Source organism: Trichosporon asahii, assembly GCF_000293215.1.
Source record: "Trichosporon asahii var. asahii CBS 2479 unplaced genomic scaffold scaffold00018, whole genome shotgun sequence".
Taxonomy (NCBI): Eukaryota; Fungi; Basidiomycota; class Tremellomycetes; order Trichosporonales; family Trichosporonaceae; genus Trichosporon; species Trichosporon asahii.
The window spans coordinates 1,175,903-1,189,356 of record NW_014040906.1 but is presented as its reverse complement, the minus strand read 5'-3'; the positions used below and the strand labels follow the sequence as shown (position 1 = coordinate 1,189,356).

At 61.4% G+C, this 13,454-nt stretch overlaps 6 protein-coding genes across 6 annotated transcripts; 3 read left to right on the top strand and 3 right to left on the bottom strand.

Annotated features, from left to right (window-relative positions):
- Positions 1–55: 55 nt before the first annotated feature.
- Positions 56–1,171, top strand: A1Q1_00169 (Kelch repeat protein; the record flags this gene model as incomplete). Its single annotated transcript, XM_014326497.1, has 2 exons — positions 56–310; positions 404–1,171. 2 exons carry the CDS (start codon positions 56–58, stop codon positions 1,169–1,171), a joined length of 1,023 nt encoding a protein of 340 aa, XP_014181972.1.
- Positions 1,172–1,243: 72 nt separating this feature from the next.
- Positions 1,244–2,583, bottom strand: A1Q1_00168 (uncharacterized protein; the record flags this gene model as incomplete). Its single annotated transcript, XM_014326496.1, has 3 exons — positions 1,244–1,515; positions 1,601–1,906; positions 1,965–2,583. 3 exons carry the CDS (start codon positions 2,581–2,583, stop codon positions 1,244–1,246), a joined length of 1,197 nt encoding a protein of 398 aa, XP_014181971.1.
- Positions 2,584–2,663: 80 nt separating this feature from the next.
- On the top strand, positions 2,664–4,277 carry A1Q1_00167 (uncharacterized protein; the record flags this gene model as incomplete). Its single annotated transcript, XM_014326495.1, has 3 exons — positions 2,664–3,309; positions 3,390–3,424; positions 3,522–4,277. The coding sequence occupies 3 exons, from the start codon at positions 2,664–2,666 to the stop codon at positions 4,275–4,277; spliced, it is 1,437 nt and encodes a 478-aa protein (XP_014181970.1).
- A 257-nt stretch (positions 4,278–4,534) lies between these two features.
- Positions 4,535–6,772, bottom strand: A1Q1_00166 (palmitoyltransferase; the record flags this gene model as incomplete). The annotated part of the gene is made up of 7 exons (XM_014326494.1): positions 4,535–4,675; positions 4,718–5,232; positions 5,273–5,359; positions 5,397–5,799; positions 5,848–6,257; positions 6,311–6,357; positions 6,531–6,772. The coding sequence occupies 7 exons, from the start codon at positions 6,770–6,772 to the stop codon at positions 4,535–4,537; spliced, it is 1,845 nt and encodes a 614-aa protein (XP_014181969.1).
- A 1,705-nt stretch (positions 6,773–8,477) lies between these two features.
- A1Q1_00165 (uncharacterized protein) lies at positions 8,478–9,681 on the top strand (the record flags this gene model as incomplete). The annotated part of the gene is made up of 3 exons (XM_014326493.1): positions 8,478–8,534; positions 8,579–8,653; positions 8,779–9,681. The coding sequence occupies 3 exons, from the start codon at positions 8,478–8,480 to the stop codon at positions 9,679–9,681; spliced, it is 1,035 nt and encodes a 344-aa protein (XP_014181968.1).
- An 80-nt stretch (positions 9,682–9,761) lies between these two features.
- Positions 9,762–13,255, bottom strand: A1Q1_00164 (uncharacterized protein; the record flags this gene model as incomplete). Its single annotated transcript, XM_014326492.1, has 8 exons — positions 9,762–10,160; positions 10,200–11,542; positions 11,597–11,980; positions 12,025–12,380; positions 12,469–12,686; positions 12,729–12,896; positions 13,002–13,121; positions 13,169–13,255. The coding sequence occupies 8 exons, from the start codon at positions 13,253–13,255 to the stop codon at positions 9,762–9,764; spliced, it is 3,075 nt and encodes a 1,024-aa protein (XP_014181967.1).
- Positions 13,256–13,454: the final 199 nt, after the last annotated feature.

Here is a 13,454-nt window from a genome sequence, read left to right as displayed (position 1 = left end):
CTCTCCAACCCCACTCCTTTCTTTCCTCACTCTTCACCCCCAATCCACATCCACAATGAGCATTACCGGCAAGTGGACGAAGCTGGCCATTCCGGCGCTGCAGCGCTCCTCGCATTCGCTCTCGGTCATCGGCCCCAAGGCGTACATTTGGGGCGGAGAGCTCGAGCCCCGCCGTCCCGTCGACACTGACGTTCACGTCGTCGACCTCGAGAGCGGCAAGTACGAGCGCGTCGAGGCGCCTGGTGCGCCGAGTCCCCGTGTTGCTCATGCTGCTGCCGCCGTCGACGGCAAGATCTACGCGTTCGGTGGGGTAAGTCTGCAGCTGTCTTCCTTCCCTGCAGAGTCCCAAATGCAGGGACGTTCTGCCAGTTGAAGCTCGATGCAGGGAGTTAGCTGACGGCAGCGCGGCGGACCTGAGATGTCGCCCATCGATGAGTCTGGCCTCGTGTACGTGTACGATCCGTCTGCGCGTTCTTGGACCTCTCTCAAGCCCTCGTCGTCCGAGTACCCCGAGCCGCGCTCTTACCACTCCGCAGCCGGCGCTCCGGGCACATTCGTGATCCACGGCGGATGTGCAGCCTCGGGTCGTCTCCGCGATACGTGGGCGTTCGATGTTTCCTCCAAGTCCTGGCGCCGACTCGCCGACGCCCCCGGCCTCGGACGCGGCGGTACTGCCCTCGCGATCCTGGGCGACAAGATCTGGCGTTTCGGTGGATTCGACGGAAAGACCGAGGCGGGCGGGGCTATCGACTCTGTCCCTCTCAATGGTGCTTCAGAGTGGAGCACGACTGTATTCGGCGAGCAGACTGGACTGGGCCGCGACGCCGCCCCCGGCGGTAAGCTCGAGGGACAGGAGGATGCTCCTGGCCCGCGCTCGGTCAGTGGCCTGCACAAGGTAGGCGACAAGCTCGTCCTGCTGTATGGTGAGGGACGGCCGTCCCACACTGGCGGTCACGATGCGGCCGGATCGTTCTGGGACGATGTCTGGGCCTACGACCCGAAGGGCGAGAAGTGGACCAAGGTCAGCATTGGAAGTGAGAAGCCCGACGCGCGTGGATGGTTTGCTAGCGACGCGGAAGCGGCCGGTCTCGCGCTCTCCGGAGGTCTGGACGACAGTAACGTTCGTCAGAGCGACACCTGGGTCCTCCGCTTGACTAGGCGTGTCTTCTGATCTGCAATCAAAAGGGGACGGCTGGAGCCCAAGTTGTACATAGAATGAAAAGATGAACAGATTACGAGAAGTCTACATCAGGCGCATCTTTGCGATCGGAAGCTGGTAACCCGGCAGCTCCCAGTATCGCCTGCGGACGCCCTTCCACACCTCCTCGGCGAGACTCTGCGCGATCGGCACGGTGTGCCACTCGACCTCGAGACCGACATCGTCGAGGTGCAGCTCGGCGAGAGAGGACGACACGGCGTAGATCGTCGGATTCGTAGCACCAAGACCGTTCCAGAATGAGAAGATGCCCTCCGGGTTGAGAATGTCAGGGAGGATCTCGAAGAACGCCTTGAGGTCTGAATGTCAGCTTATCGCACACACTCGAAGCTAACGCTGCTATCGCTGCTGGGACCAGGAGCAGCCGCTCCGCCAGTGACTCACCCTCATATCCCTCCGCGAACGTGTCAACGAACACGGCGTCGAACCCTCCCTGCGCAGCCTCAAGGAGCTTCTCGAGCCCCTCACCAGAGGCAAAGTCCTGCCACCGTCCCTCAAGCACAGTCACGTTCGGCCAGTCGTACACTCCCGTATCGCGCATGTGCTGCAGTACTTGCGGGTGCGCCTCGATGATGACGTGGGACCGGGGCTTGGTCTCCTGGAACAGACGATCGACGATGCCAAGTCCGAAGCCGACGCTCAGGATTGAGAGATCCTCGCGGGGCGCCATGAGGCGGACGTGTTCGCGCACTGGGGTCAGCTAACCAGAGACATTCCACAGCGCAGACAAGGGGTGGAGTATACGTACTGAGTGGCTCCTCCCAGCCCATCATGACGCCGTTGCCGTCCGCGTCGAGGACGCGCTCGCGTCCGTCCTCTCCCGTCTCCCACGTCAGCTTGCTAGCGAGGAAGGCGAGGTTGTCGCCGGCACTGCTCTCGTCGTGGTTTCGCAGCGTAATTCCGTCTCCCGTCTGCGTGACCTCGGCGCCTTCCTTGCCCTCTTCTCCCGGCTCGACCGTCATCTCCTCCTTCTCCGCCGCCTTGAGCTTGTTCGCCTCCCTGAGCGCATGGTGGAGCATCTCAGCCCGCACTCCCTCGTTGCGGATAATCTCCCATCCTGTCTTGTCACCGAGCGAAAGACAGATCTCGCCAGCCGTGCGGCCCCACTTGTCCACCGCGTTCCAGACCGCTCCGCCCGATAGCAGTTTGCGGAGGAGGGCAGGTTCCCGCCTCTCAGCCGCGTAGTGCAGACACGACCAGCCGAGAGAGTCGTCCTGGTACCAAGCTGGCGCGTCGCGCTCCAGCAATCCTGCGACATCCGAGATCGTGCCCTGCTGCGACGCGGCGAGGAGGGCATGCGCGAGCTGAAGCGCCTCGTCGGGAAGTTGCACCTGGACGGGAACACCAGCCGCCGCGAGCTCCGCCATGACCGTGTCGGCGTCTGTAAGTTAGCTGTGCGGCAAGATACTAGCTCACCAGCCATCCTGCTTGTGTTTGTGTATGGGGAATGAGTGAGAGGAAGGACACGAGATCTGAGCTCGACGGTAATCTCGGACGCAAGACGTATCGCGGATCCAGGGACACCCCGCCAGAAATTTCAACCCCGCACTACGGCGTCATTCCGGACAAGGCCGCCCGATCAACAACATTGCCCCCTTCCCTCTTGTCTCCTCATCATCCTCAACTCCCACGTCCCCCTTCTACGACAAGCAACAACAATGTCAACACCATGAGCAGCCCAGCATCGAGGCGATCTCTCTCCACGGCCGATTGGCCGATCGATCCGGCGCTAGAGAACTCGCAGCCCTCACAGCCTTCCCCTCCACCATCCCCGCCGCGACGGATCACGCGGTCATCCCAGGCTACACTCGAAGCGTCTCAGCCGCCACCGGAATCGCAGAACGAGAAGGAGGATGAGATAATCGAGATCGTATCAGGACCCGGGCCGAGACGACACCGCGGCGGGAGTGCTTCTCAAAGCAGGCGTCGACCCCGCTCCTCGAGTCTCGAAGACAACGGCGCCGATGTCATCAACCCTCCCGAACCTAAGCGGAGAAAGACAGCAGAAGAGAGGCAGAGAAGCTACGCGCAAGGATGGGAGACGCGGAGAGAGAATCTCTGGGCTGAGCGCATCCTGCCGACATACTCAACTGGTAAGTCTGCCCTCCGCCCCATCCCTCCTTCTAGTCACTCTCGCACCGTTACCTGGACCGCAGATGTTAACTGATTCCAGGTCTTGATACGGATTACTCGGACCTTCCTCCAGACGTGAGTGTTGTTTCTAGTCCCCTCTCAATTCACCCTGCTGTCTTGCCCGGCGGAGTATCCACACGCTACTACACCCCTGATGTTGAGCTGACGCCAGTTCCTTCTCGACTCTATCTCGCAACACGCCGGCCGATACTTCTTTGACCGCGGACTCATGAAGAACCCAAAACGGAGTTGGCACCGTCGCACGAGCATTAAGCCGAACAAGAAGAGGCGGATGCTGGAACAGGGCGGCGCGATCGCGCGCGTCCTTCGCGAGAGCGGGATCCAGCCGAGTCGGCTGTCCATTGACTCGACCGCTGAGCGAATAGATGGCGAGCAGGAGACGGAGGAGGAACGAGAAGAACAGGGAGAGGAAGATGGAGAGGGAGCAGAAGAGGAGAGCGACCGCGTCCTGAGACCAAGGACGAGTACGGGCTCGACTCAGGCCGAAGGCGCCGATAGAGAAGGCGAGTGCTCAGGCTCCGATACAGACGCCAGCGAAGACGCCTACAACCCGGACAAAGACGCTGATCCCGAGTCTGACGAGGAGAATCCCGCGACCAATTACAACCCCCCTGTGACCTCCTCTGCTAGGGCCGGCAGCAAACAAGTCGTCATCGTCGCCCCTGCCGGACGCACGCAACAGCTCCGTGAAGAGGCGAGCCAAAAGTCCAGGAGGAGGGGACCGTACATCCGCCGCGACATGCGGAACGCGATCCAGGGTGCCGGCCTGCTCGCGCTCGGCGTGTTGGTCGAGGAGATGATCAGGGCGCAGCTCAAGCAGGCTGGATATGCTCCCCGGCAGAGGGATAGGAGAGCCTCAACGGCCGTCGAGAGCGACGTTGAGCCTATCTCGGACACAGAGGCGTAACCCCCCTGCAACGCCTATCATCCCCCTCTTGAAGTGGATGGCTTGAAGTGGATGGACGTTGAGCCGTGAGCTCCTCGACAGCCCTCAACACTCTGTATACTATTTTGTACACTACATCTTCCGGGTCAAGCGGCAATTGACTAGATGCATACATGTAAATATCTCCTTTCTCGCTCTCAAGAAGCAATGCACGCAGGCTGCAGCTGGCTGTTCATCATCGACACCGGCGTCTCCCGCCCGGCGTTCTGCGGCTCGCACTACACGTCCTCCTGCGCGACACGCTCGTACCCCGCCCCCTGCGCCATCTTCTTCCTGTACGCCGCCCACCCCTCAGGCGGCACATCGTACAGGCTGGCATAATCGACACCGTTGGCTCCGATCCAGAAGTCCGTGCAGTTCTGTAACGTCGTCAGCTATACTTCCAGAAGTCTCTAGCTCACCTTGACAAGACCCAGGTCGAAGGGGTTCTGGTCCCTCCGCGCGCGCGCCATGCCACTGACAGCCTTGCCCTTCGTGAACCGATCAAAGCCGAGGAGGCGGAACAAGGGGCCTGTGATCTTCATCCAGAGCGCGGAGCAGATGCGCCCCGGCACGCCGCAGCGGCCGTGTCCGTGCTTGTGCTCGCATTCGCGCTCGCCGGTGGCCGCCTGAGGGTTCGCGCGGTACACTTTCGCCATGGCGCCGTCCTGCTCCCGCAGCGACGTGCCACCCCGCCCGCCCATGTAGCCGTAGCGGCCGAGGTTGGAGACTTCGAACGTCGTCATCTGGCGCATGATCTGGTACAGCTGCGAAATGGCCAGGACCGACGTCCATGATAGCTGCAGCGTCGCCCAGGCCGCGACGGCGACGAGGAACGAATCGTACGGTGCCCCACGGCAGAGGACTGTGGAGAAGTCGCATAGCGAGGTGTCGTTCGGATCGATTGGCGGCGCTGCTGGCGCATTCTCCTTGATATCTGCCGGTTAGCTTCGAAATGCAGCGGTTTAGCTACTCACAGGCAATCGATAGCCGATCGAAGAAGATGACGCCGACAATCAGCGCTAACACAAAACCGAGGAAGTAGCGGTGGTTGTTGTACCCGACTGTTTGTCAGTTAAGGCGACGGTTCCTGCAACTCACCGCAGTTCCAGATCCAAGGGCAGTGGTGGTCAAACCGGCCGACACAGCGGTTGCACGTCTTGCAATGCTTTGACCGTAGCGGTTTGCGCACCATGCAGAAGATGCAATAGTTGGTGCCGTTCAACCGTCCCTCGTCCGTCAGGTCCTCGATCTCGGCCTTAATCTCGGCCTCGGACGAGACGGGGACGAAGCCCGGGTCGGCGCGGATCGCCTTGTACAGGCAGAACGAGCATGCCGCGAACGCGAGCACGAAGCACAGGTTTGACACGAGGTAGCCTGGTGTGCCCGCAAACAGGCGCGTAACCCACACCTCGCCAACCCAGAACAGAGACGCGATGATGATGCTCGGGAAGAAGGGCGAGTACTGCGTTCGGTTGGCGAGCGGGATGTGCTTCAGGACCACCTTCAGATACACCTGGGGTCAGCTGAGGCACCACTGCGGTTAGCTTACCAGCTGCATCAACCACATTGTCACGAACAGCAACGGCCACGCGTAGTACCACTCCAGCCACTCAAAGTCCTTGAACGCGATGAGTAGCGTCACGATCGGCAGCCCGAACGCGAGGGCCATCGTGACCCGGTCACTGAAGCGCGGCTGTATCCTGTGTCCATCGCGGTAGAAGTTGGCCTCATCGAGTGCCATGTTCAGATTCGACTCGCCCTTGAGCTCGACGGCCATATCCCGCGGCGCCTTGTTCTGATTGTCACGGACGTCAAAATCGCCGCCCGCCTCGACAATCTTCTTGATGCAACCGACAGATCCCTTCACAACCGCCCAGTGCAGCGGCGTTAAGCCCGAATTGTCGCACTCAGTCACAGAAGCGCCATGGCGGAGTAGGAGTTCGACGGAGAGGGCGTCGCCTGAGGTCAGCTAAGTCGAGGCTGAAGGGAGCTTACCTTGGTACGCGGCCCACATGAGCGCCGTGTGTCCGTCCGAGTCCTTCTCGTCAACGGCGACAGGCTGCTGGAGCATATACAGCAGCGGCATGATCGCACTCGAGTGTGTCGTGAGGTGGAGGGTGTTGAAGCCCTGCGCATCGCGGATACCGGGGTCCGCCCCTCGTGAGATGAACAGGTGCATAACATATAGGTGTCCGTTCCTGCTGTCAGCTCAGCATAGTTTCCGCAGCTCACCGAGCAGCCCATTGAAGCGGAGTAGCCTTGAGATCTCCTCCGATGGCATCGACATCGGCACCCTCGTCCAGGAGCAGTCGGCACGCGCCGATATGGGCGTTTATAGCTGCCCAGTGGAGAGGCGTGACGTCCTGGTCGTCGCGCTCATTGACGAGCTGGGGGTTGTCTTCGAGCAGGTTCTTGATCGCCTGTACGTCTCCCATCTGCGCCATCGCGTGGATCGTAGGCTGCTTCGTTAGCATGGCTGGCTGCTATTGAGAGCTCGTGGCTGGGGACCAAGGTTGCTGTGGGGCATCTGGGTCAAGAAGGATGCGCGAAGCGAAGTTGCCAAGGACGCCGCTGCTGGGGATGGACGGGCGACGTGCACGGCCGTCTTCCGTTCCTGCACTGCTCTGAGCTTCCAGAAGAAGGCTGCCGAGCCTCGTCTCAGCCGTTGTCCGGCATCGTGCCACGATCATAAGCGCCGAGCCGAGCCCTACCCAGCATTACGCAGCACACCTCGCCCCCCGCAGCCTTTCCCTGCCTCTGCCGTCAGCCACGACTCACGGGTGGTGGCGCCTCCTCGACCATGGTGTCGAGCCCAACCTCTGTGCTGAGCGGGTCGGGCAGGTCTGGGGATATCGGTGGGGGAGTCGCGTTCGTCGTGATGATGGTCGGGACCGCCATGGCGCTGTAGCTGGGGGGAGGTCGTGCGTGCGCGCGCGTGCGTCGAACGGTGTCGAGCGGCGGTCGTCAAGCTGCGGTCCGAGGTCGTCGACAGGTAGACCCTAGAGTGTGCGTGTATGAGTGTGTTGTAGAAGAACAGATGCAAGAGGTAGTGTGGAAAGAAATCAGCTAGATGGACAGGTCCCAAGGTCCCATAGCTGGTTCGGCAGGGTGGCGGCAAGGGGGCACGTCGGCCCAGCGCCGCCAGCCAGCACGATCAGGACTGCGCGCCAGCAGCCCAAGGCGATGCTTGGCGCCGAGTGTACCAATGCACCGCTCGTTACTCCGTGACCACATGCAGTGCTCCGAACACACTGGGTGCGTACACTATCAGGCATGAAAGTTTATACATCGTACAACAGGGGAGATAAGATCTATGCGGCTATCGCCAAGCTTGTTGACAAATCACTCGGCATTGTCTGTTTGGATGGGGCCCGGCGCAACCGTCTGCATCGGCGCGCCGTCGACTGTCGTCGGAAGCTTGTCAGGCTTGCGGTCAGCGTTGACTGAATGTTAGCTAAGACAGGCAATGTTAGCTGTCTTGAGCTCTGGACATAGTCGAGCATCAAGAGTTCTAGCAAAACACACTCACCCCATGGCCGTCGGTCCAGCGGACACTGCTGCTTCGAACTTTCTGTGTCGATCCACTTGAGCAGGCAGTGCATGTGGAAGACGTGCGTGCATTCCCCCCAGACTGTGTGTCAGCTCCCACCGACGAATACAGCTGTTCCTCCCGCGAAGACAATAGAGAGCAAAACAATGATCGCCTCCATCCCTCTTCCGTGCGTAAACAGCTCTCATCTCCACTCACTCAACGGGCAGTCGTCTCCCGGCACCTTGCACTCGGGACAGCAAGACTCAAAAGCGAGACGGCAAATACCACACTCATCATCGTCGTCCTCCTCGTACTCGTCGTAAATAAAGGGCTTGTGGGGCTCAGAACTCGTGTCCCACTTCCAGTACGCGACTGGCCGGACCGCCGTGATGGTGACCTTCATCGGGGGCTTGCCTCCGGCAGACAAGAAGAAGGCGATGGAAAAGTGAGTGAGCCGGAAGCCGGTAGTCAAGTACGCAGTGCGAGGCGAGCGTCGGCTGTAGAGTCGTCAAGAGAATCGGGGGTTGAGGAGAGGTAGAGGGAAGGAGGAAGGGTGACAGAGGATGTTTGGGAGAAGCCAAAAGTGGAGGTCTGCTCCGGTGGAGGTTCATGAACGCAAGTGCAGGTGTTTACGCGATCGCCTGCAGATGGATTTCAGCGTCGGAAATCTCTCAAGCCCGCATACCCGCCATGGGATACTCTGTGTAAGCTGCTGTTGTGCGATGTAGCTGATCTTAGGCTCATGCAGTGGACGGCTCCGGGGCCTACGGGGCGTATGAGCGTCAGCGACCTAGTGCTGCTGAAGGTGCTCGAACACTACAACGTGAGTGCTCCCGTCTTGACTCTTTCCCTCCAGTAACTCATGTCTGCCCTTCGGGTGCTGGGATCGATGTTACGGGAGTGAAGGAGAGCTATCGGAGTCACTTTCGTCTGCATAGCTAACGGCAGATCACTCACCCCCTCCGTTCCACGATCCAGCTCCGCACCTTTCGCGCCTCCTTCCCTCCCCCGCCAACACCGACGCAAGACACAGCCCTCGGCGGCGGAACCTTCGCTGCTCCCCAAACCTCGGCTGGTCCGACCCGCGTCCTCACGACAATAACGTACTCTCAGCACCTCCCTCCCGTGCGTGAGGTGCCGATGCCCCTCGGAGCCCGCGACGATGTGACCTACCTCTTCCTCGAGGACCGGGGCGTGACGGCTGCCCAACCAGCCGGCCCGGGTCCGGGGGAGGTGCGCGACGGCGTAGCCCCCGACCCGCCAGCACATCCCGAGAAGCAGGAGCGGAAACACATGATGCTCGCGGTGCGCCCAGCGACGAGTGTCATGCCGACACTGCAGCAGCTCCTCTCGCCTTTCGTTCTGGGACTGTCCAAGAGTGCGAGAGTGCAGGCGAGCACGACGGCACAGGCTGCCGCCCCCACGCCGCTGAGTGGCACGCCCTTTGTGCTGACCTCGTTGGCCTTCCCGCCAGCAATGGGCACGACTATGCCGCCCGTCGCCCTCTCCCTCCATGTGTTGCCAGGCGGAACGGCGCAGACCATCTTCCTCGAGGCCGAGTGGGACGCGCCCCTTAGCGGCGAGGGAGCAGTGAGCGGCGGAAGGCGAGAGAGCGAGGCAGGAAGGAAAGACTCGGCGTACCCCGTTCGCGTCGATACCGGGTTCCTCGAGACGGACTCTGTGGCCGTGGGCGTGCTGAAGGAGTTCCTGGACGGATGCGTGCCCGAGGCTGGCGAGAGACGGTACTGGATCTGGGAGAGGGAGGATCCCGAGGGCTGGGTCGGGATCGAGAAGAACAAGCGCACCGCGTTCCTTCTCGCCCGAGCGCTGCGGGAGAGCGGCTTCATCTAGTAGATGCAGCCGTGAGCGTAGAGTAGATGTGGAATGCATGGTCTATGCGTAATTGTATGTTGATCTCTACAAGGGCCGAACTAACGGTCGAGCGCGACGGCCGTCGCGTTGCCGTACGTCGTGTTCGCGAGGCCGCGCGCGACGAGCGCAAACTCGTGCAGCGCCTCGCGCATCTTCTTCGTCGTGCGGGAGCGGAGCACAGTGCCCTTGAGCCGGGCCTTGGACTCAGGCGTCGACCGCGCGTCAGGGAAGTTGGGCTCGGCAAGGATACCATCCAGCCACGAGCTCATCTCCGGTCCGGGCACACGCGTGACGAGCGACGCGAGCAGCTCTGCCAGGTTTGGAATGACACTGCGCGGACCCTCGGATCCGGCGCTGAGCAGGAGGGCACGCAGGATGCGCGCACCGTACACGTTCAGGAGACGCTCGGTGGGCTCCTCCAACGGCGACGGGTAGCGCGTATTCGCGAGGAGCGCGATCTGGAGTCAGTTGGCTGGAAAGGGGGAGTTTCAACTCACGAAGAACTCCGCAGCGGTCTTCAGACTGAACCGCTCCTGCGCGCCGAGGCCGAGGATGCCCAGCGACATGAACGCGTCGATGACCTGCTCGTCCAACCGCAGCAGGACACCAGGGAATCGCGAAGCGACGGCAGAGCAGAACTTGAACCACGCCTCGACGACGTCGGGGTTATCCCGCAGCCCGCCTTCCCGTCCCAGCAGGGATGAGGCGCACACCGCTAACCGCTGCGCGGCGTCTGCGACAACGTTGTACCGTCGCTCGTCCTCAGCGTCCTGCGCCGCCTGCTCCTCGGGCGTCTTGTCCTTCCGCTTCGCTAGCGGCGAGTTGTTGCTGCCCATGCGCAGCGTCAGCGTCGACGCGAGCGACATCCACAGCGCAGAGGGCTGACGCTCACACGCCGCGCACACAAGCGAGAGCAAAGGCAGCGGGGACAGCGACACCAGCGTATCGGTCGTCGATAGAGTGGCCTGCTTCAGCAGACTCGAGATGGCGTCCGCGACCTCGCTGTCGCCGTTCCACACCTGCACGACACCCTGGATAGCGGTCTCAGTGCGCTGGCGAAGATCGATCATGACCGGCTGTGATCGGGCGATAGCGATGCCCTCGTTACGTGCCGTCTCGTCGGCCTCGGTCAAGTCGAACATGTCGTCATCGCTCGGCGACAGGCCCTTGAAGCACGCCGTCAGCGCGTTCATGGCAGGTACAAGCGCGTTGGCCGCTTCGGCGGGGTTCGCCTGAACGATCTGAACGGCGGAGCCGAGACGGTCGACGATCGGTCCGAGAATGCCCTGCACTGGTCCGACAGCCTCGGTCGGCTGGAGCGCCTGGATCACGCTCGTGATACCCTCGATCACCTTGGTCTGCTCCTCCGGCCCCAGGTCTCCAATCTTGCTGTGCAGCTCCGAGAACGCGCCGATGTGCGGCACGAGCTTCTGCCGACAGATGTCACACAGCGCCTTAAGCGAGTCGGCGGCAGAGCGAGAGACGAGGTGCGAGCTGGTGAGAGATGGGACGAGGTAGCTGAGGACGGGAAGGAGGTAGTCGGGGTGGAACTTGAACCACTCCTCGTACGCCCGGATCGTACAGACAAAGGTGAGTCGTAACCGCTCCTCACCCAGGCCCTGGGCACCGCGAGACAGCAGCCGGTTGACCACGTCGTTCGAGAAGATGATCGGCAGGCTCTTATCCTCGCCAAGCGGCACAGCCTCTCCCGAGTAGCGGATGCAGTGGAGGGTTGCCTCGATATCCTGCCAAGGCGCATTGTTGCCGATTTGCTCAGTCGCTATCTGAACCAGCGAGGACAGCATCTCCTCCCGTAGAACATAGTACCTGAACGTCAGTTCTGTGGCGAGCAAATAAACTCACGCTCCGACGATGACCTCCCCAGCGTCCCTACGCCAAGTGTCGAAAGCCTCACGATCCTCTTTGTCGAGACCTCCGAGTCCCGAGGGTTCCTCACCATTTCCCGGCCAGCGTACCTTACGGCGCGTAATGTCGACGAGCTGCCGGAAAAAGTCCTTCGCAACCGCCCAAGACGGCGACGTCTCGTGGGGCTCCGAGAAGACTTCCGAGTCCATGATCGCCTCCTGAATCAAGGGGTAGATCGGCAGTGTCAGCTCGGACACGGACTCCTCGACGCCACCCGAGCCCTCCCAGTTCGTGATACGCAGAATCGTGCCCAGGAAAGCCTGTACGTCGGACTGCTGCAGCCGCGCAACGAGCCATTCCGACGAGTGCTCAACCAGCGCACACAGCATCTTCGTGAACGCGAGGACTTCTTCTGAAGGCTCTGAGGGTTAGCGGTTCACAACCACAGCAACCCACCATCGTTTGCTGCCCCGATGAGCTGCTGTCCGTTCGGCCCGATGACCCAAGCCATCAGCGGCTCAGTCAGGATCTTAGTGCCCTTGCCGAACCGGAAGATGCTCTCGGATAAGACCTCGACGAGCGTCGTCGACGCAGCCGGAAGCGGGAGGAGGTTGTAAAGGTGGGGCAGCAGTGCCGTCAGCTCGTCAGCCCCGAGACCGTAGTTGATCCAGCTGTCCGCGCACTTGCACGCCGCCTCCGCCGCCTTGACTCGCTCGGCTGGTGACAGCACACCGTTCTCGCCAGTCATCGAGTCGGTGATAGTTTGCATGACGGCCGGCACATCTGTCTCGATAAACTTGCGAAGCGCGTTCCTGTGGTCAGCTAGCACGGGACCCCTCAGCTCACCTCTTCTGCTCGCTGATTCCTGCACGGCCAATCTCTTCGACGCAGATGCCGCACCACTCGAGAGCCCAAAGCCGCATCCTAGAGCGTAAGCGCGCCTCATCCTCGAGCGAATGGCCTCGGGCCGGGAAGGACGTGGGTGTAGCATACCCAGAGGCAGGGACTGAGGGCGGCAGGTCGGTCGCTCGGGCGAGCGCCTGCCCGATGACGTTGAGGACGGTCTGGATCGGATTCGGGAACTGGTGGAACGGGAGACGGAGAAGGAGCGAAGCGAGCTTTGTATGTCAGTTAACCGTAAGAAGGCCAATCAAACTCACACATCCAAAGAGCTTGCGCACCACAACGGCGTTGCCGGGCTGGAACGTGTGCCGCTGAGTCGGGCTGACCGCCTCGGCGAGCGTTTCGAGGAGGAGGCTAAGGAGCGCCGGACGCAGAGCCTCGGGAAGCGAGTCCCTGTTGTCAGCTTCTGTGTCATTCGCGCGTAGCTAAACCCACCAGTCTCGCGAGATCTTGACCTGCGCCGTGTGCGCCGAGAAGAAGCGGACGTTTGCGTCCTGACTGTCAGTTTCTATCTCCCAGAGTCAGCTCACGTCATGACGGGCAAGACCAGAGATGAGACCCCACGCCTCCTCGCGGCCCTGGATCTCCTGAAGTTTCCGCTGTAGGCTCTTCGCCAGTCCGGGGTAGGAGGACGTCGCCGGGTCGAACAGCTGGAGAATAATCTGTCGTCAGCTTGAATCCACAGAGGCGAGCTCACGGAAGCAACCTGCTCAACGTCGCTCTGCGGCAGGACGGGGAATGGCGGCACCGGCACGGGGACGCGCTTTTCCTGCTCCTCGTCCATCTTTTGTGTTCGTGTCTAGTCGGAGGTGGAGGAGAGGGTGAACGAGGAAAGCAGGGGGATCGAGGGCTGTCAAAACAAAGTGCGAGCAGCATCTCGTCCGGGCCTTGGACGTCATTAGGCTCGTTTTGGTTCCGCTAATCGCGGGTGATAAGCGAGGGAGGCGAGCTGTACATAATGTCGAGAGTTGCCATAAGGAGTC